Consider the following 20,116-nt stretch of genomic DNA (forward strand, 5'->3'; position numbering starts at 1 on the left):
ACCAGAGACACATAAGCAAAGCTACATCAGGGTAGGTGGGATACTATAACAACATTGGACACATTGTTATACTATTCCACCCACCTTAATGAGGATCCTTTGGGCGTGGCGATCCCGTAGCCTTTGGAGTCCAGGTTGCCTCCCACCTTCATGGTGTCACACGGCTTGCGCTGTTCAATGTACTCATTCATGGTGGACTCCAGCAAATAGGCGTACTTCCCCTTGGACTTGCGGACTCTCAGAACACCCTCGGCTGTTTTTTTCACAAACACCGAGGGCTCCGCACTCCGCATGTATGTCCACATTTTGTCAAAGAGGGCAATTTTAGAACGCTGCGGGGGGGAACAGAAAATATACATGAATATTATAGAGTGGGTTTTTTTTTTTTCTTACACACATGACAAAAAATAGTATTTTTGGAAAGCTGCATGGAAACATTGCATTAGAAGACGTTTGACAGGAAGATGGACATACTATACACACATCTAAAATGGTTTAAATATGCTCAAGAATTACATTTTGTGCCTTACCCTAAAGAACTCTTTAGTGGAGCCTGAGTCTAGCGTGCCATACGCAATCTCGGTCTGCTTGGCCAGATCCTCGGCGCTCTCAATGGGTGACACCATCCGCTCCACAGTGAGGAAAGCAGCCAGATTGGCCGTGTAGGAGGAGATGATGATGAGCGTGAAGAACCACCACACGCCGCCGACGATGCGGCCGGATAGAGACCTGTCGCCCAAAAACAATCACTTGCTATTTATTAGAACAAAAAACGACACATGTGCACATTTGGGGAAGGCTAAACTTAGCTCCTTCGCTAAACAAAACTCAGTGGAGTTAACAATACTTCTTTGACCAACCTACCTTGGCGAAATATCACAGCCTTGTCTCATGAAGGCCCCCAGGGAGAACCACAGGCTGTTAAATATGCCAAATTCGTTGGTGGACTCGTTGGTCTGGATCTGGCCGTCCTCGTACTCCTCGGTGTGCCACTCGTACGGACTGAAGCGGCTGACCAAGAAGAGCACCACGCTGACGCCGATGTAGGCGAACACGATGCACATCCAGATCTCATAGGCCAGCGGGTCCAGGAAGGAGAAGACGCCAGGCTTGGACTTCTGGGGCTTTTTGATCATGATGGAGATCCCCAGAGACATAAAAGGTTTGGAGAAGTCAATCACCTCTTCTCGGACCAGGGTGATGGTCAGTGGAGCCACGGCGATGTCGGCTTTCTGGAAAACAAACATGGCGATTACCATGGATTCTTCCTACTTTTTGCTAAGTCTAGGCAAAGAAGAGGCAACTCACCCCGTACACTAACTCGCCGACCATCCCGTTCCAGATTTTGGTCTCGGCATCCCTGGCCCCGTACCTCCCGTCGCTGACAATTTTCAGCTGATATTTGAAGCCGCAGTGTTTGGCGATCTCGGCGGCCAGATCCACGCAGTAGCCTTCGTAACGGTCATTGTCCTCAAAGAGGTCAGCGTTCTTTTTCAACATGACGTAAGGAGCTTCCTGAAAGACGGCCATCACAACATAACATCATATAGATGAACTTAGCTCGACCCCCCCCACCCCCCTACATGCAGTCTTAGTCCATCAGTTGCGATCTGACTTCCTTGACACCAATTACCATTAACCAAGTATGTAACTTTTTTAATAACAAACTGCAAACTGTACTTGTGTGACAGGGAGTAATATAAAATGTAACACTACAGGCAGTAAAGGTTTTACAATGGAGATTGTGGACTCTGCAGGAAATTAATCCAAAAGTCCAGCAAATTTAAGGCACAACTGTACCATTGGTTGGTGTTGCAAATCAAGATGAATGATAACACAGCAGCATTTACACTGTGTCTTTGGGTCTTAATGTTATCCGGTGTCTGGGGAACCAAAGGACAAACACCCCGCAAACCAATTAAAGCAGCCAGAGCGGCCATAAATCAAAGCGTTTACCTCGATAACTTACCAAGATGGTGGTGACAATGACCGTTTTGTTTTCCATCCCCGTCGAGTCGTTGGCAGAGATGTCGGATTTGGTGACGGCCATTTTGTCAACCTCGTTCCAGTAGCCAATCTGTCGGCCATGAATAAATAATGAGCGCCCGTCGGACTAAGACACACGTCGTTAATCTTGAGAGTATTTTCCCCGCTGCGAGGCAGACTTTACCTTTACAGGGCCATTGTTCTTTAGTTCCATGATGTTGACGGAGTAGTTGACCCGCTTGCCGTGTTGGTCAAACTGAATGTTGCCTGTCAGGCCCTCCACACGTACCTGTGGCAACGATGAGTCTTTTAAATTTGAGGATAGTGCAGATAATCCAATGTGTGCCTTAATATGTTCTCAAAAGACAGAAAGTCTGTCATTTACTGGGGCTTTTGATGTTAATGAAGCCCCAGTGATAATCTGAAATGACTCCATAAAGAAGCTTTTGTGAAACAACAAGCACCCCCTTTCAAAATCCCCACTAGGTTGGTGTACCTCTGCCTTGCATAAATCAGCAAAAAAAAGTCATTTATAGCCCCCCCCCCCCCCCCAAAAAAAAGCCTTTATATTCAGTTATTTAGTTATCACTACTGTGGTTTTGTATAGCAACTTAAATATTTTGGTAACAATTTGAACAGTCTGAATTAAAACAATAAATAAATACAAATTAAAAAATATATATCATCTTAAATCTTTTCATTTTAGTAAAGTACAAGGACATTTGTTTGTCTTCTTTTTAGGAACAGCGGAACTGAGGAATCTATACGAGGTTAAATCTTTTCTTTTTACTGAAGTGCAAAAATATTTTTTTTCTTTTTAGGGAAATGAAGCAAGTAGACATGTCCAAGCATATAAATGTGAACAATTAAGGGAAAAGCCGAAAGGAAAAGAAGAACAAGAATTCACTATGCTTCAAAATAAATAAATAATGAATGTTTAATATCTGCCTAGTTGTTTTATTATTTGGAATATTGCATCATTATTTGTTCATCTTTCTAGGAAACCAATAATAGCTTGTAACACCTTAAACAGTTTGAATTATCATGCGATACACATTTTTTATTACTATATAAAAGAGCTACAATCTTTGTTTGTTTGTTTGTTTGTTTGTTTGTTTGTTTGTTTTAGGAGTAAAAAATACATAGAGGTTTTGGATAACCCATAGATGCGGTTAAAACAATTTGAAAATTCCCGGTCTAAAGGATTTCACATGCCAACATACAAAGTGGACAGCATGTGGGTGCTGAGACAACAAAAAACATCCTCTATCTTGCCTTTGACTGGCAGCCAATTTAGATGGCAGAGAGCTGAGAATAATTTGGAGTCTATTTGAAGGAAGCTCATTCCATTCAAGCTCTCCAAAATGAATTCTTTGGCTTTGGCGACTCAGTAGTACAACTGTTATCTACATTGCTGGCCAATTCCTGCATTGACACACTTTTTGGGGAAAATGATTCGCTTGATTTGAAGGAGTACAGTGGTTCATGACCCACTGATCACCCTGCGACTACCGAGCCACCAATCTGGAGGTTAGTCTGCTCCAATTTACCTTGCTTTAGGAATATGTTGAGTCAGTGCTAACATGAATCCCTCCCTAACGTGAGAATGTTAGGGATTAACTTTTTGTTTGGAAATGTATTGTTGCTTCAAACCTTGTAAACAGCATGGTGGATATTGTTTGTCGTGGGAATGACAGATGTAAATGTGATGTAAAATGCAGAACCTCTGCAGGTCTGAAGAAGCCAAATGGAAGACTTTTTTTTTGTCTAAAGCCACTTTGGTCAGATTTAAAACCGCTCATTCATTACAAATCACTGGCAGTACGACTCTCATATTATAATACATATTTTGAGAAATTGAATTAAATAAAAAAAATACATGAAAGTGAATAAGACATTCAGGCCTTATTTCACATTTTGTGATTGATTCAAAGCATTTCAACATGAGGCTCGCAGTCTACATTTCAACAATTTAATTAACTCCTCAGCATTTCAGTTCAGTGTCACTAAAATACCCCCAAAACATTTCTTGGTTTAATCCAATGAATGTTCACATGCAAATAATAATTTCTGTGCGATCCCAGCCTTTGTTGTCGTCCATGTCGTTCTAAAGGCGGCTAAATCTAGCGTTGCCATGGCAACGCAGCACAAGATGAACACGGCTACGTTTTACCTGTTTCAGCGCTCGCTCGATCTCCACTCCCTGAGCCCAGGGAACGGCTGGGTTAGCCAGGCAGTCTCCAGTGTTGGCCCGCCGGGTGAAGTCGATACGCTGCTTGTGTAGGTAGCGGAAGGCCTCCGTCATCACTTGCACCGCGTCGTATGTCAAGGCCGACGTGTACTATGTAGACAGAAGACAAAGGCAAAAACAGGTTTACTTGATTTATTTCTATGTACAGTTCAATTTTTTATTTTCCAATGAAGGTGTTTTTAAGTGGTCTTCAATTATATTTTACTTTCAAATACATTTGCATTTGCAGCAACTTGGTTTTAAACATTTAGTTAAAATTTTTACATGCAATGCATTTTAATAGAATCATTATAGAAAAACATCTATAATATTTTTTTCAGCCAAAATCTGGTCATTGCACTGGATGCAATGATTTTATTAACCTACTTTTTATTTATTTATGTTGCTTTTATATGACTTAAATTCTTTTTTTTTTTTTTTTTCTATTACATTTCTTAAATTCTTTTGTTTGTAAATTCCTGTAATTGTTACATTGAACGATTGACTGTAGGGAGTAATTAAAAATATTCTGAAAAACATTTGTCCAGCAATGTGAGATGTCATATTTCAGGTTGTTTTCTCATATTAAACTGAATCACAAAACAAAAAATAGAGTACGTTGGTATTTCCTGAGGCTGCTCTGCGGTAGTCTGTGACTTGCAGAGTGCCATGTTCTTGTGACACACTACAGTGCTTGAGAAATTTATCAAACTGCCAACCAACCTGTTGTTCCCTACTTAGGTTTATGAACCGCTTTAATGTGGACTCTTTCTACTTCAGTGAGCTTGAACAGGAAAGATGACTTTCAAAGTTGATTCAGTTGAGCAACACGGGATTCATAACAATTCCCAAGCTCATGAGGCTGGACCTTGCTGGAGTGGATATCCAGTACATGGTGTTCTTGGTCAGACCTTCTTAATAATGCACATAGCGTACATGTCTGAAGCCAACTGGTACATGTGAACATGAAGTTCAACGCTCACCCTGATCTTGCTGTCTGCTCCCGGATACTCCTTCTCCTCCAGAGCCTCCCACCGCTGGTCAAACTTGGACACCAGCGGATCGTCGAAATCCACAATCTGGAAGCCTGACACATTGGCACCGCCGTACTGGATTTTAGATAGGTCGCCATCGACAAAACCCTGAAAACATGACAAGTTGTGGTCATTTTTGCTGCCTTTCAGTGTATAGTAAAAACCTTAAATGTCTCTTACCAGATTGGCTATGATGTAATGGTAGCCTTTTACGTGTCTGCCAATGGTGATGACCTGCAGAATTATTGATCAGATGAAAAAAAAGTCATCAGAATTTTACACAAACGTAGTGGTAGAAGTACAATCTCACAATGCTAACATAAAATGTAGCAGCACTTTTGATCTTTTTGTGATCGTTCAAAAGAAAACCAACCACAACTTTTTGGAAATTGAAATCAGATATATTAGTCAGTAACTGATATATAGTAAATCTCTAGAGGTGCAAAAATACACAAAGCAAAATTTAGAATACATATTGCCTTTTTTTTTGGTGCTTTTTAAGATAATCATTGGTTTATATTGAAAATGCTCAAATCTGAGACATCATTTTAAGTCCATATCGCTCAGCCTTACTCAAGATGGGTCCACCTGCCAAAACCTATTCCATTGGAATTTTATGTGTATTACCCAACTTTTGAATTCCTTCCAAAGGCCAACTTGTGTGTCATGCTCGCTAGCATAGCTGATGCTTGTGGCCATTGCATTTAACAACCTATGATGGTGACAGTAAGAATGAGATATCCTAAGCGACTTTCCCTTATCAACAGCAGCAGCAACAGGGGTGGAAAAAAAGGACAGAAAATCGATTGGCTTTGTAGCATTTGAAGGTTTGACATGTATGACACAGTTGAAGCTAATCCTGCCGTTTGACTGGCATCTCTGTCCAGACAATGGCTCACGGCAGATCTGAATAGGAACGTTTTGTATCTGTGACTGTCCTAGATTGCCTACCCGGAGTTCTGTGAATAGCGTGAAGATGTCAATTTTATTGTGTAAAGCGAAAAGATATTGCATGAACATTAAACCCTCATCAATTTGCTATTTGGTATTCAGCAAATTTCTGTTCATCAAAAAATTCCCCAATTGGCATTTTGGTGTTCTTAAAATAGTGAGTTTTACTATACGTAGTAGCAGAAGTGTATAAAGACCTGGTCCATGATGTCTTTGACTTTGTCCTGTTCACAGTCCAGGATCACCCTACGCTCCTTCTTATTTTCCAGGTCTTGGAAAAGCGAGCGATACGCTTCATCCTTGCGCTCATCTTTCAGATTGCCTACGTTGATGGCAGTCACTTGCCACTTCCTCTCGGCCGCCGTGTCCAGGACCACCTGAAGTGTGGTCAGGCCTGAGGGAGCACAAAATCACAGTAAACTATCGGGGTCTCGTTTTCCTGGCAACAAAATAACATCTGTGGCAATAGAAAACAGTCAAACAAGACAAACGAGACTGGCAGAATGCTGCCAATGCACAATAATCCAAACATGTCCGTTTGATTTGTTTGATGAACTCGCTGTTCCACTCCAGTCGGGGTAATGCGCATGAAAAAGTAGGTGCGGCTGCATGAGCGGAAAAAAATTGGTTACTGCACTGTTTGGTTAATCGATTAGATCAGGGCAATAATTCTTTGTTCTTTGTAATAATTCTTCTTTGTTCAACCGCTCTACAATATTTTATGCACATTGGCTTGTAAAATCCAACCGATGCACCTGCCAACTAATTGATATAAATATAAATAACCACCAACTGACCACCAACTGGATGACAACCCAGCACTTGACTAACCAACTAATTGACTTAACAAACTAACTAATGAACCAAATAACTGACCAACTAACTGACGAACAACCAGCAAACTAAACAAGAAACTGACTGACTAACCAATAAACTGTCAAACCAATCGAATGACTAACCAACTAACTACAACCAACCATATACCGTATTAACCAACTTTCTAATCAACTGACTCATCAACCAATCAACTAATGAACCAACAAAGCAACCAACCAACTGGATAACCAACAGACTGACTAATGATATAAACTAACTAAACGACCAAGTAACCAACCAACCAACCAACCAACCAACCAACCAACCAACCAACCACCTGACAAATTAAACAACTGCAACAATGACAACCAACTCACAAACTAAGTGACTAACCAACATCAGCCCAAATCTCTCCCCTTGCTCATGTGAAAGAAAGCAGCATCATTATTCTGGAAATAAGCTCAATAATGTGGCAGACACGACATATTCACGGTCAGGCATTGTTGCTTTATTGCTGATTGGCTGCCATCTCAAGCTCGTTAAAAAGCCGTGATTCAGTGCTTTTATGTAACGAGCTTGTCAGGGTGAGTCACAGGTACGTACGCATTCTGCACCGCAACCAAGTGTAGGAGGGAAGTGTCTGAGACAGCACGCAGTTTACGACAGGGTACACTTTCAATCATTTCCCGTTATTTGTTGATCACATTCTTTTTCTATTGTCTTAAAGCTGCCAAGCTCAATTAATACAGAGAAAGGAAAAATGCTATCATGTTATATTCTTATGGGCTCCCCCCACAGATGTGAGTCACAAAGAGCTGATCAGAGGCTAAATTCCAAATGTTTGTGAGAATTTATTTTGGAACATCACCTGAAAACTACGACATATTTCAGTTTTGATTCATTTTTGAGCTGCGAGTTGTGATATGACTCATCGACAGAGCCTATGAAATCCTTCAGCAAGTGTGCAAAACGTCTGTAACAGATCTGATTAAAGAGACTTTGAATGCAATGGAGCGCACCAATGTGCTCCTACAGTCTTTAGATCACCATCTTATTTGTCCTTTTACCCCCCCCCCTTCCAAAAAAACTGAATCCCGGCTCGGACGAGACGTTTAATTATGCCTCTTGATCAATGTGACGTTCCCTGCGAGTTAAAGACGTTTCGCAGCTGAATCTCACTCATATCGATCCTCGGCTTGCGCTTTAATGAGGTAAAAAAAAGAAACCCGGCGTATGTAATCCGGGCGTGACGGCAGTGGTGTGAAATATCGATCAATTTCAGTTTTTTACGGCGCTGGAAAATTGGAGGCTCTTCTATTTGAAGGATCTATATGTATCATAATTACAAAGAGGACACAATGTTCTGGCTGACCCATGAGCTAAAATGATTCAGATGATCATGTATTTGATCTTTGAGACTTGGTGAAGCAGCATGTGGCTCATTGTGCAAGATTGGCTTTTGTAACGGTCAATAATCAGATGTCCATGGTCCAAGCGTGATTGCAGCTGTCGTTCGCACCCCATTTTGATCATAATCACCGTTAAATTCAACCTCTTTGGAACACATTTCGAAAAAAATACATTTGGTGACTTGAGCTAGGCTGCTATATCTCTGTGACCTTTCTACTTGGCCGTACTCTACTATGAACAGCATACGTATATAAACCTGGAGTAGTCGAGCATGTTGCATACATGAAGCCTGCTGAGTGCACACGGGAGGCGTCACGTGAATTATGCACTCGTATGAGGGGAGTCTATTGACTAGCGAGTGCTTGCTTGTTGGCTTAGCAAGGATTTAGTGCAGTGCTGATCTTTCCTCCATTTCACTTCACACTAAACATGATAAACACGCACACGCATCCTCTATGCAGCTACGGCATCTCCTCGGATGCCTTTCATGCTCTGCCCTCCCCCCCCCCCCCCCTTTCATCTCTCCTCTTCACGCTCTCGTCCCATTCAGGAACGCAACTCAGCGCCGAAATAAAAAAAAAAGTCAAATCCGCCTCCCCTCCAAAATCCATCTTAAAACATGCCGCATGAAACCTGCTGCTTAATGTACAAGTGCGATGAGCTCCGACGGGGGACCGCAGTGCATATATTTTTCTATCGCACGGCTGTCTAATTAGGTCAGTGTGATCTTTTTGTTCCCATGGCAACCAATGTGTGGCGAGAGGAAAGGATGGAAGGAAGGCAAAGGAGAAGTGACCGGGACGGTCGCTAAGTGATATGAGGATGTGCGCGTGTTTGCGTGTGTGCATATTTGACGGATGTGAGGGAGGGGTCATCGGTAAGTGACACATTCAGCCACTTTGCTGTGTTTTTCTGGAAGTACATTCACCGGACACTACATTAGGGATAGCTGTCTAATCGAATGGAAATCGCCACAAAAGAACAAAAAACAACCTTGACATAGACAATAATGCTCCATTTTGAGTCATTCAACTTTGCTGAGTTCTGTCCATGCATTGAAAAAAAAAAACTGAAATATTTCTCACACTGCCTGGTGTACAATGGGACAAAATCTTGAGTGCAGATTTGCAATTTTAGAATTGACCCAGTTTTGAATAAAAAAAGGATGATGTCCTGTGTCTTCTTGAGACTTTTTTGTGGGTCTGTTCACAATGACAACCAAATTTTATGTTGCTAAGTGAACCAGAAACCTCCAAATCCCAAACAAATCTCAGCATTATTATTATGATGAGGAGTGTGGAGGTCCACAGCTGCAGGGCCCATCACCTCCACTGCATGTCACTACCACACACGTCCATTTGATGTTACATAAAACACACACACAAACTCATAAACACATATTGCAGCTGATTGTATGTGACAAGCCCCCTTTCATTAAATGCACCTGGGGGGGGTCCAAATACACAACCATAATAGGGGGGGGGGGGGTGCAACATAAACACATGAAGACTTGAGGACATTTTCAGCACTATGATGACAAAATCAACAACTCACAAGTGTCAGTTAACACCTTGGAGCAATCTTGGAATTTACCAAAACAGAATGTAAAGGAGCCTCTCTTATGCCTCAATAAAAGAGAAAATTGAATTATATTGTTTTGTATTCATAGGTGTTGTTTCATTATCTTACTTTATTTCAATATTCATACTGTAAAATAAAATGTATATGGGTAGTTCTCAGAAAGTGTGGTCCAACACTGACTCACTTTGCAAGCCCCAAAATGACTATAAAGATCAAATAGTGACGGTCAATCAATCATCTATGGTTCAGACCACTCAAATCCCAACACATCTGAATTGCACAAGAAAGGAACGGCGTGCCGTCTGACCTCGATCGCTATCGTACAGATAGGCGAACTTGTCCCACTTGTAGTACTCGATGAGGCTGAGCAGCGGCCCCTTGATGTCGGGCCTCATCTGGATGATGAACTGCTGGTTGCCATCCAGCGGGAAGCTGGGCGTGATGAAGGACACGTGCAGAGTGCCGCAGAACGACGTGATAGTGTTGACCGACTTCTTGTCGTAGAATCCGAAAATGGCGTAGACTCCCCTGGAGAACTGCGAGCAGACTGCAACACAGAGAGACAAAACAAGTGTTAACGTTTGTTGTTTTACATCCGTTAGAGCGCTTCGGGGACGCGCTGTGTTCCACATGTCTGCCGGCTGATTAATTGATTTCCGTCTTTTAGCTGCACCGGGGGACTTCTGGCACTGAAGAGAACGTATGCAAGAGAAAGTCCCTAAATGCCAACAAGCCTGCTGAATCTCAGAATGTTAACTTGCTCGTCCACTTCCGAGGAAAGTCCAAAAAGAAATACTAGTTTGTCCTATTTTAGGGTAAGAGGAAATGTAAGCATGTCCCAAAAAAAAAAAGATAGTCAAAATATTTCAAAGGACTTCTCCTTCCCAAAAAATTCTAACACTCTTGTGCTTTTGAAAAAATTCACAGTGAAAGTATTCAAAAGCAATTATATTTTTACAAAAGGAAATTCTATCCCAAAAAAATACACATTAGTTGGAAAGTGTATGAAAGCTTGCCCTTAAATGTCTCATGATCCTTCAATGCTATTTACAACTTGGCAAGCCCTCACGTTTTTGTAACGTTTGGTTTTGGTGGCCTTGCTTTGCGATTAACTATGCCGCATGTAATCTGCATTTTCTACATCCGCCATTCTGTTGACTTTGCAAAAATTCACCCCGCTGTATAATTTACGAGCCGTGCCCAGGCGCGTACGCCAAAGTGGCTTTTTCTGACATCTAACATTTATTACGTGGCGAGCGCTGTCGTTGCTGCTTTTGTTGCAGTCAACACACGAAAAGCCTTCTCCTCCGACCTGAGGTTTCTCAAGCGTTACCCCGGGGTCAGCGGATTAGCATTACGTTCGTGCGACTCGTATTGATCGCATGTAGCTCCATCAGCTTTATTGACTGTGCTCTTGTGTAATTAATGTCTTTGAGTGCAATATCATGATATCATGGGGATGACTTGCTGACACGAGAAGCTGGAGTCAAGTGAGTGGAGATAGTCGGGTGTCCTGTCCTGCCAGAAAAACTCAAGTTCAATATAAAGCATATATCACAGATTTTTGTAAGCGTTTGCTTTTTCCCACATATTGTGGGAATTGCACGACCAATAAGAAAAACATTGGTGTTTCGGAATCATGTAGTAAAAAATGGGTTTGGTAAGAAATTGCAAAAAAAAAAAAAAACTCTACTCACAAGAATATGACTAAAGAGACGTGAATATTTTTTTTAATCCAAGATTTTGCTCTGAAATGTATGAAAAGTTTAGCACAGTCATGAATGAAATGACGCGATATCCCTTGCAAATAAATCAAGATGCAATGGTTTAAAAAAAAATAAAGTACAAGACCCTATGTTGCAGCCTAAAAAGTTCACCGGATGTCTTTTTGGAGGGGCGAAACAAGTCAATCTGGGGCAATAAAGAAGTCGGGGATGCTTAATCGCTGGCTGGCAGAGAGAGTGAAGGATTGTGGGAAAAGCCATTAGGCCTTTGTCACATGTGACTGCCTCTCAATGAATCCTACTCACAAATTCCTCCTTACACTCACAACAACTTAATGACCAGTATTTCTCAAGTCCACCTACCAAATGTTTTATAGTTGTACCTACTTCACTGAAAATCCAAAGAAAATACAAAAAAATAAAATAAATACGTGACTGCCCCTTCAAATTCAATGCAATAAGTCACAAAAGTTATTCAAGGGACATCATGCTTTACTGTTTCAGTCACCTCACTGAAGGTCTATGTCTAGATGGGTTGATATCTTCTGGATGGGCGGAGGCTCTCGTGATTTGTCACCTTGAGAGGAGGTGAATGGCGTGAAACGAATTTAGCCGTTCCAATTAGCTGACCCGCTTCTTTCCGGTGTGCCACCCAGAGGACCATGTCGTCTCCTTTTACGTTGCTGTTTATGCTGATCAAAGATTTCATTTACATAAATTACAATGTCGCCTTCACCTCACAACAGGAATTTAGGAGGAAATTGTGACAGACAAAGCAAAGAATTTTTGGTCCGCATTTTTGCCTAATTTTGCCAATCTTGGTGTTCTAAAATGTATTGAGTGTGAAAATACAAAAACTAAACACAATTTTTGTGGTTTAACAAAAGGAAATCCTACAAAAAAAATACTTCAATGTTTATAATAATTTGAATAATTTAGTCAGAAAACAAGACAAGTTTTGTCATCTCATGAGAAGGAAAATTGCATCGCGAGAATTCAGCCTAAATTTTAAGCTTTACCATGAAGTGTCAACACATCCCATTTAACTACTTTTGACATTGCCTTTCGAGACAGGCGAAGCTCACATTTGCATCAGTTACATCAGCCACCGTCATGTGCTTTGCATCACTCTGGAATTCCATGACAAGTCACTAAAATGTGTCCCCTGCTGTAAAACCCTTCTCCGTATGGATTAGAGCAGGTCTTGTTGCCATGGTGACATTCTTCCTCCCTCCCCTCCCCTCCCCTTGCATCCCACACACACTTTCTACCAAAGGACACTTGCATGAATCCACCTCACTTAGCTTGTGTGGATGGATTGAAGACAAACTGACCCTGAGCAGTGCTAAAATGATGAATCAGCGAGCACGCGCACACACGTCAGTGACACAGGACTCATCAAAAGTGTGAACAGATTTGACTGGTGTTCCACTCAAGTGCCTCGTTGCCACGGCAACAAGGCCCTGGGACTTTTCATTTAAATGTAGAACTGATTGAGGACAAGCTAACACATGGACTGTTGTGTCACTTGATACACAATCCTGCTTTTTTTTTTTTTCTGACTTCGACCTTGTCTGCGGTATCCTAACAAGCCCAAAGGAGCGTTTTGCTGCTCTCTTAGATTTCATTTGCGGTTAAACATCCTGAGAGGCTGACCAATCAATCGCCTTACTGCGCATAAGCCACAAAGCTGCCACAGCTAAGACATCATGCCAACACAGTCATGTTATAGAATGAAAAAAACTAAAAAACTAAAATAGGTGTCATAAAATTTGTTGGGTTTCTTTTGTGCATAAAATGTCCAAATGGATTTTTTTTTAATGCTTTTGTAATGCTTTATTCTGATCTAGGTAGCTCATCTTATAATGAGGCAGTGCATTTCTGGGACGACGAGGGATGTTGCCGTGGCGACTGTTGGCTATATTAAAAAGAAGAAGGACTTGTGGGAGATGTGACTGGCGGCCACACTGGCTGGATTTTTTTTTTTTCTCCTTTGAGCCATCCTTCCGGCAGCTGCTCTCGACAAGAACACTGCAGCTCAGTTCTTGTCAACTTCTATTGCCAACCCCCCCCTGCTCCTCTTCCTCCTCTTCCTCGCCATCTCTCTCGTCGCACTCCTTTTGTGCACTGACCTGTTTCCTGGAGGCGTTCTGATGGCCTGCGATGAAGCCTTCACAAGCGACTTCATGGGCAGCACTACATAGCGCCCTCTAGTGCAACGCCACTTTTTTATGCTTCCTGTGGCCTCCTTTAGTTTGCAAGTAGGAGGCGGTGGAAGAGGAGGAGGGGATGTGACACCATGGCAACAGTCTGAACCACTTTGTCTTGCTGAAGCAAGCCTAAGAGCATCCTTCACAAAAATAATTGTTTGTGATGGTTTTTCTCATTAAGTGGCTTATTTTATTGGAATGACTTTTTCACATAAAATTGCAACTTTTCTAGGAACAGCACAATAGAATTGACATGTTTTTTGTCAAATAATTGCTTTGTATCGTAATAGTGTGGAGTGAAATTGTTTTCACATATTACGTCAGTCCCAAATACTTTTGTAAAAATGTGTTTTTCAAGTTACAGCAGTATATACAGCAGTATGGGTATGACAATATTCTTCTAAAGTCAATTGTTTTTCTCGCAAAATTTGGTGATGAATAATACGACATTCCCACAAAATCTAATTTGTTATTCATCATGAATCTTTTCATGGGGATGTTTTATTTTTATTTGTATTAAAGTTTTTTCATAGAGTGATAACATTATTCTTGTAAAATTAATTTATTTGTGATGTCAAATCTCTCTATTTTTATTATTTAAAAAAAATTGGGGCTTTTGGGTAATATGTAAGATATGTATTCATGTGAAATTAGAAGCTTTTCTTAAAAATGAAAACCTTGTACTATTACAACACAATTCACTTAACTTTACATCTTATAACGTATTATAGGCGTCTTGCATTGAGTGTTGTGAGTGCTTACACAATGATGCACCCCACTGAACTATTGATCGGCATGCGTGAATTGCGGCTACTTCCTGTCATAAAAACACAACGTACGCTCTGTGACCTTTTACGGAAATACCAAAGCAGGTTTGGTGTGTTCTAATGATCTCGCAACAAACGGACAAGCACCACTCCGCATGTGAAGGAGAAAGTTGCCATGGCAACTCAAGTGGATTGACTCTGCTGCTTTTCACCGTTTAATTGTTACTGCTCTTTTTAGATACGCTACTTGGTCTAATAGCCTGAGAATGGCTAATTTCAATATTCAGCACTATCAGCTTCAAAACAGTAACACTGTGAAGAGGATTGATTTTGGCCAATTATTTAAAAGAGTCTTACATTGGGGAGTCATTTTGCGCTTCCGCCCCACTATAACAAAAAGCTACACCCACACAGAACTTCTCTTCTTACTTCCATGTTAAAGCTAAAAGGTAACCAGAGCTGCACTGCTAGCACAAATTAGCATTGACTAACAGCTTCACTCACATTAGCTTGTGATCATGATGTTGACGTTGGGAGTAATTATGGTTGGCGATGCCATGTGCCAAACTTGCTATATTGAGTCACAAGTGTAACTTGGTTACGTATGTTGTTGCATCCACCAGTGATTTAAAAAAAAAAAAAAAAAAAGGCTTGACAATGTCCCGCCGAGTGACACACTATACCTCTGTCTCATCTAATAAATTTGACCCCTGAGCCCGAGCTTTTATACGCTCCATTTGTCCATGGCCTACAACTCACTGTGACACATCATTGCATGTAATGCAGGACGTAAATACGCAAATTATGGTGAAAATAAATGACACGTTGGCTGGAATGTAAAGCAATGTATAGTCAAAAGTATTGGATGTCATCAAAGTACTCATATAAAAGGATATTCATGGATTGTTTTCAAATCTTCAAACTATAAAACATTGATCATATCGGCGGTTCTACTAAATAATACATGAAATGGTTGGGAAAGATTTAATGTGCAATACAGCACTTTTTTTTTAAATCTTAGAATAGAGAATGATGAGAAAACGTAACAAATAAAATGAACTTTTAATGGCACATGTAGTCTATATAGTTGTGCAGTAGTAATTTAAAAATACACAAACAGTTGGATTTTGAGAACTGCAGTCACGTAGAGCATAATGTGCAAAATAAAACAGCAATTTAGTAGGAGTCAAATTGTCCTTATTTGCAATTTATCAGTCTGATGGCCTGGGGGACAAAGCTATTTGGGAACTTGCTAATACTGTACTGCGGAAACACTTCTTGGCACAAAGTCAGGGACAATTTTCAATAAGAATGAATGGAGCGCTAACATTCTAGGTGTTGGTATCCTCAAAATATAGGAATATATATACGTATAATACAGGAAATTCACTCCGAATTTAAACAGGAATTTAGAAAACGTCTCATTTCTGCAACCTTTTTACTAGCCCATCTCCCGCTGTTTTTATAGCATCAGGGGAGCTCGTGAAACATCTGTTGGTGACAAAAGCTGGGACAATCGTTTCCGCATCGTTCCCAAAAGGACCTGACTTTTCTTTTTACGCCTTCCCTCACTCTGTCCTCGCCGCTGTTTTTTATTTCTCATCTGCTTGATTGTGTGACATTCACTGTTGGCACCGGTCAGTGTTTGACCTCGGCCGAGAGGCAGAATTCATGATTTATGCGCGTATATTTTAGAGTTATGTCGGTGGCCTCGGAGCCGGGGCAGCGGGGGTTCAAGGTGTTTGTTTGATTGACGGCTGAGGCAGCGAGGGAGGGGCAAAGACGATAAAACAGCCAACCGAAACCACCTTAAGTGATTGGCTATAAACAATTAATAAGTGTGTTTTAAATTGTACTTAAACTGCTCCTGAATTCAGAGCATCTATTAATATTGTCCATAATTAAAAAAAAAAAAGATTGAGCCCTCAATTAGCCTTCAATGTTAAGGCAGACAGCAAGTGGAGGCCTATCCAATAATTGAGCCATTTGGCGAAACGTTTCCAGATATGAGTGACAAAATCAATAAGTGGATCATCTCAAAAAAGTGTTAATCAATTTAAAGTTGCATCTTTTATTCTCACAATCCTGGAACCTAAGGGTCAATGAAGGCATGTTACATTGTAAAAAGATTAGCAAAAAGGCAAATTACGCTTAATGGCAGTGCCATTTTTTGATTTGACAGTGGTCAACGGAAAAAAACACGGTCTATTTGCAGATTGGCGTCATCATGCGACACATTCAAAATCAACTAAATGGCAAATTACTTTTTTTGTTTGTTTCTTTTGTTTTGTTTTGTTTTTGTTTCCGGAAAGGCAAGCTTTTATCTTTCTCTCAATATTTACGAACAAAACGCATTTTCTTTACTGGACGTTCTATTATGTTTCTCAGTCTAAATGTGCATTGTTTCTGAATTTTTCAGATTATTAGTTCAAAAAAAGTTGTCGTTTTTAATTGTTTTATAGCCGCGCAAGCGCGCAGCATATTGATCAACATTCAACAAAATGTCCGTCTCAGTGGGGAATTTTTTTTCTTCGTATAAACATCTTTAAAATGGCAAAAGCTTCGTGAAAATGAAAGAGCTGGCATTAAAGTACTTCATGATGCCCACTGGACTCTCTTTTATGAGTCAGTCTATTAAATGCGCAGATATGGCATCAGGTAAGGAGACAAAAGCAAACCCCTATCCGCTAGCTCTCTAGCTAGCCTGAGTCATGTTGCCCTTTCAAAGGACACGGCCTGAAGACGAGCGCCTACATTTCCGAGAACACGCACACACACACGCTTAGTTTAATAGGAACATAACGTAAGTGTAAAAGTCAGGCAAGCACATCAACGCTAATGACTAACGCGCATGCTAATGAAACCTTTCGCGTTAAGGTTATACTCGCATTGCTAACTAACCCAATATGAGTTATTCGTCGACTAGACACAAGAACCCGAATGAGTTTAAAGGGCACGTGGGGCAAACCTTTCCATTTTTTGCAAAATGCAAAACTCTTTACCAAAGGGATTGTGATTTCATTCTCATGGTTGGCTTTCATTTTGTTTGGCATTTTTATACATTTTCATCGAAACCAAACAAGTTGCTCAGTAGTATGAGAAAAGCAATTGGCTTTAACCTGGTTGATTTTGTTCGACATTTTGACATTTTTTCAGGTAAACTATAGACATCATATGCACATCAATTTCTAATAAGCTAAAGCAAAAAATGGTTCTATAACTTACTGTTTATGTTGATTTGATTAATTTTGTCAAAGTATTTTAGGAACTTAATAAATGCAGTTTATTTAACAATATTTTTAAATATGATTCATCCATTTTTAATGCTAATGCAAAACAATTTATTTAGCTTTAATTCTAAGATGATGCCTTGATTTCATAGACTTTTGCTCTACAACTTTTAGACAATATTTGTTACTTTAGCTAAACTATGTAAACATAAATTGCAGAGCAGTCTCCAATATGTTTAAGCAAACGTATTTTTCCTTTAATTCTTATCATCTGCTGTGATCTGTATAATTTTTGTCAAACTATACAAACAAGTTCCACTGGACACAATATTGACAGCAGTTGTAATATGCTAAAGCAAAGTAGTTCTGCTTAATTCTTATTGCTTGTTTTGATCTTTGTTTTTTTCCCTCACAATTTTCAACAACCATTTGTCAGGTCAGAAACTAAAGAAATACAGACATTCCACGACACACCATACCCGGAGAAATTTCTTATGTACTGTGCTTGTTATGCAAAGCGTGATTGCAAATTCTCGTTGTGCTGCAGTGTTTGTATGCTGAGCACCTTGATGATGGTCGCCCACTCGCATCAGGCTGCCCAGCATGAGCGCGGATGGCGGAGACTAAGCTTTTTTTTTTTTATGCAAATGATATGGATTGGACGCCGGCAAGCAAGCACCAATCACAAGCCTTTGATTTATATTGAACGGAGCAGTCGCATAGCAACCAAGCACTTCAACATGAGCTATTTGAGGGAAAAACGTTACATAAAAACGGTATCATGTATGTAACTCCATCATGCATTAAAAAGTATAACTGAATAAATATAGATACAATACAATCCATATTTAAGTAAAGTCAAAGGAAAAAAAACTACAGACTAAATAAAAGTAGTTATCATGAATAAAATACTTTTATATTTTCCGATAAATTTCTAAAAATTATCACAAAGAATTACAATGAATGAAAATATAAATAAAAGAATAACATAAATAACTAAAAAAAATAATTGTTAATCTAGAAGATAAAATCTTTATTATGCAACAAATAATAAATAATAAGATGGAAATGTTTTTCTTAAAAAATCTGACTGAAATGTCAAGTTTACATAATTACAGAAAGAAAAATTAAATGATACAATTAAATGAATGTATGAACGTAAGTATTCATTTAAAACTAAAGAAAAAATATATATAACAAACTATATATATATATAATTAATATATAAGAATTATAGCAATGTAAAATTAAATGTAAAAAAAATAACTACTGTGTTAAAAATAAATAAAAACTAACTAACACTACAGTAAAACCTTTAATGAATAAAAACCTATGGATAAATTAACAAAAAATGAAAGTGCATTAAAAATCTGAATAAAGAGAAATACGACTAAATCAACACATAAATGCAAATCAAGAAATATAAAAATATTGAAAATTAAATGAAACAATGGAAATGCAAATAAATAAATAAAATATAAAATGTATTTTTTTAAAAAGGCTAAAAATTGCTGGCTGTGGGCAAATACCATCACTGAACAAACTAATAGGAAAACAACTCTGTTCTTCACTTAACGGGCACACAAAGATGCTCTCCAAAAAAGCTTCTCACTCAACTCAACGAGATGAAGATGTGAAGATGAGGAGGAGGGTGTATTCGTTTGCCTCACTGACAATGATCACTGCGAGCTATGTATGGTGTTGTGGGTGTAAAGGAATGAAATGATGGATGTTGCCGTTGCCGTGGCAACCAAGTGTACCACCCCTCCCCCCCCTCATCTTCCTTCTCATCCTTCCATACACATTCCAAACCATATGGCGCAATGCAATTTTTTTCCAAGGCACTCACAGCAATTGGTGACAGCGAAGCTGTTGGCCACCTCCAGGTTGTCAATGTGAGGCGTGAGCCGGAACTCAGCCGTACCAAACTGGACCATGCCTATCCGGAAGGCGCTGTACTCTTGGTCAGCGCCCCTCGGAAAGAGCCCCCCTGTGTGGGTGGAAAGAAATCCACCAGTCAGTCTTCCTAAAACGCAATGCGCTTCATTTTTGGCGCACATTTTTTTTTTTCAGAGTATTTGGCTGCACTCACCGATTTGGACGCTGGGCGAGCCTCCGTGCGCGCACCCCCACAAGACGATGAGGAAGGACACAGAGAAATGCACAATCTGCTGCAT

General features: G+C 40.0%; 1 protein-coding gene across 2 annotated transcripts in view; it reads right to left on the reverse strand.

Moving 5' to 3' along the window:
- Positions 1 to 20,116, reverse strand: part of gria2b (glutamate receptor, ionotropic, AMPA 2b) — a 29,130-nt gene extending 9,014 nt beyond the window's left edge. The window contains exons 1-13 of one of the 2 annotated variants that reach the window (XM_085903044.1): positions 20,032 to 20,116; positions 19,789 to 19,929; positions 10,316 to 10,555; positions 6,399 to 6,595; positions 5,431 to 5,484; positions 5,200 to 5,358; positions 4,160 to 4,327; positions 2,171 to 2,275; positions 1,970 to 2,077; positions 1,309 to 1,515; positions 865 to 1,232; positions 531 to 729; positions 85 to 332 (exon numbers count right to left, since the gene is read on the reverse strand). In XM_085903044.1, the coding sequence (XP_085759170.1) occupies positions 85 to 332; positions 531 to 729; positions 865 to 1,232; positions 1,309 to 1,515; positions 1,970 to 2,077; positions 2,171 to 2,275; positions 4,160 to 4,327; positions 5,200 to 5,358; positions 5,431 to 5,484; positions 6,399 to 6,595; positions 10,316 to 10,555; positions 19,789 to 19,929; positions 20,032 to 20,116 (2,279 nt within the window). Of the gene's footprint in view, positions 1 to 84; positions 333 to 530; positions 730 to 864; positions 1,233 to 1,308; positions 1,516 to 1,969; positions 2,078 to 2,170; positions 2,276 to 4,159; positions 4,328 to 5,199; positions 5,359 to 5,430; positions 5,485 to 6,398; positions 6,596 to 7,394; positions 7,494 to 10,315; positions 10,556 to 19,788; positions 19,930 to 20,031 lie in introns of those variants that run through there. The other variant, XM_085903055.1, reaches the window with a different exon arrangement.

The sequence above is a fragment of the Syngnathus leptorhynchus genome, chromosome 2 (genome assembly GCF_054491065.1).
Source record: "Syngnathus leptorhynchus isolate UIUO chromosome 2, UIUO_Slep, whole genome shotgun sequence".
Lineage (NCBI taxonomy): Eukaryota > Metazoa > Chordata > Actinopteri > Syngnathiformes > Syngnathidae > Syngnathus > Syngnathus leptorhynchus.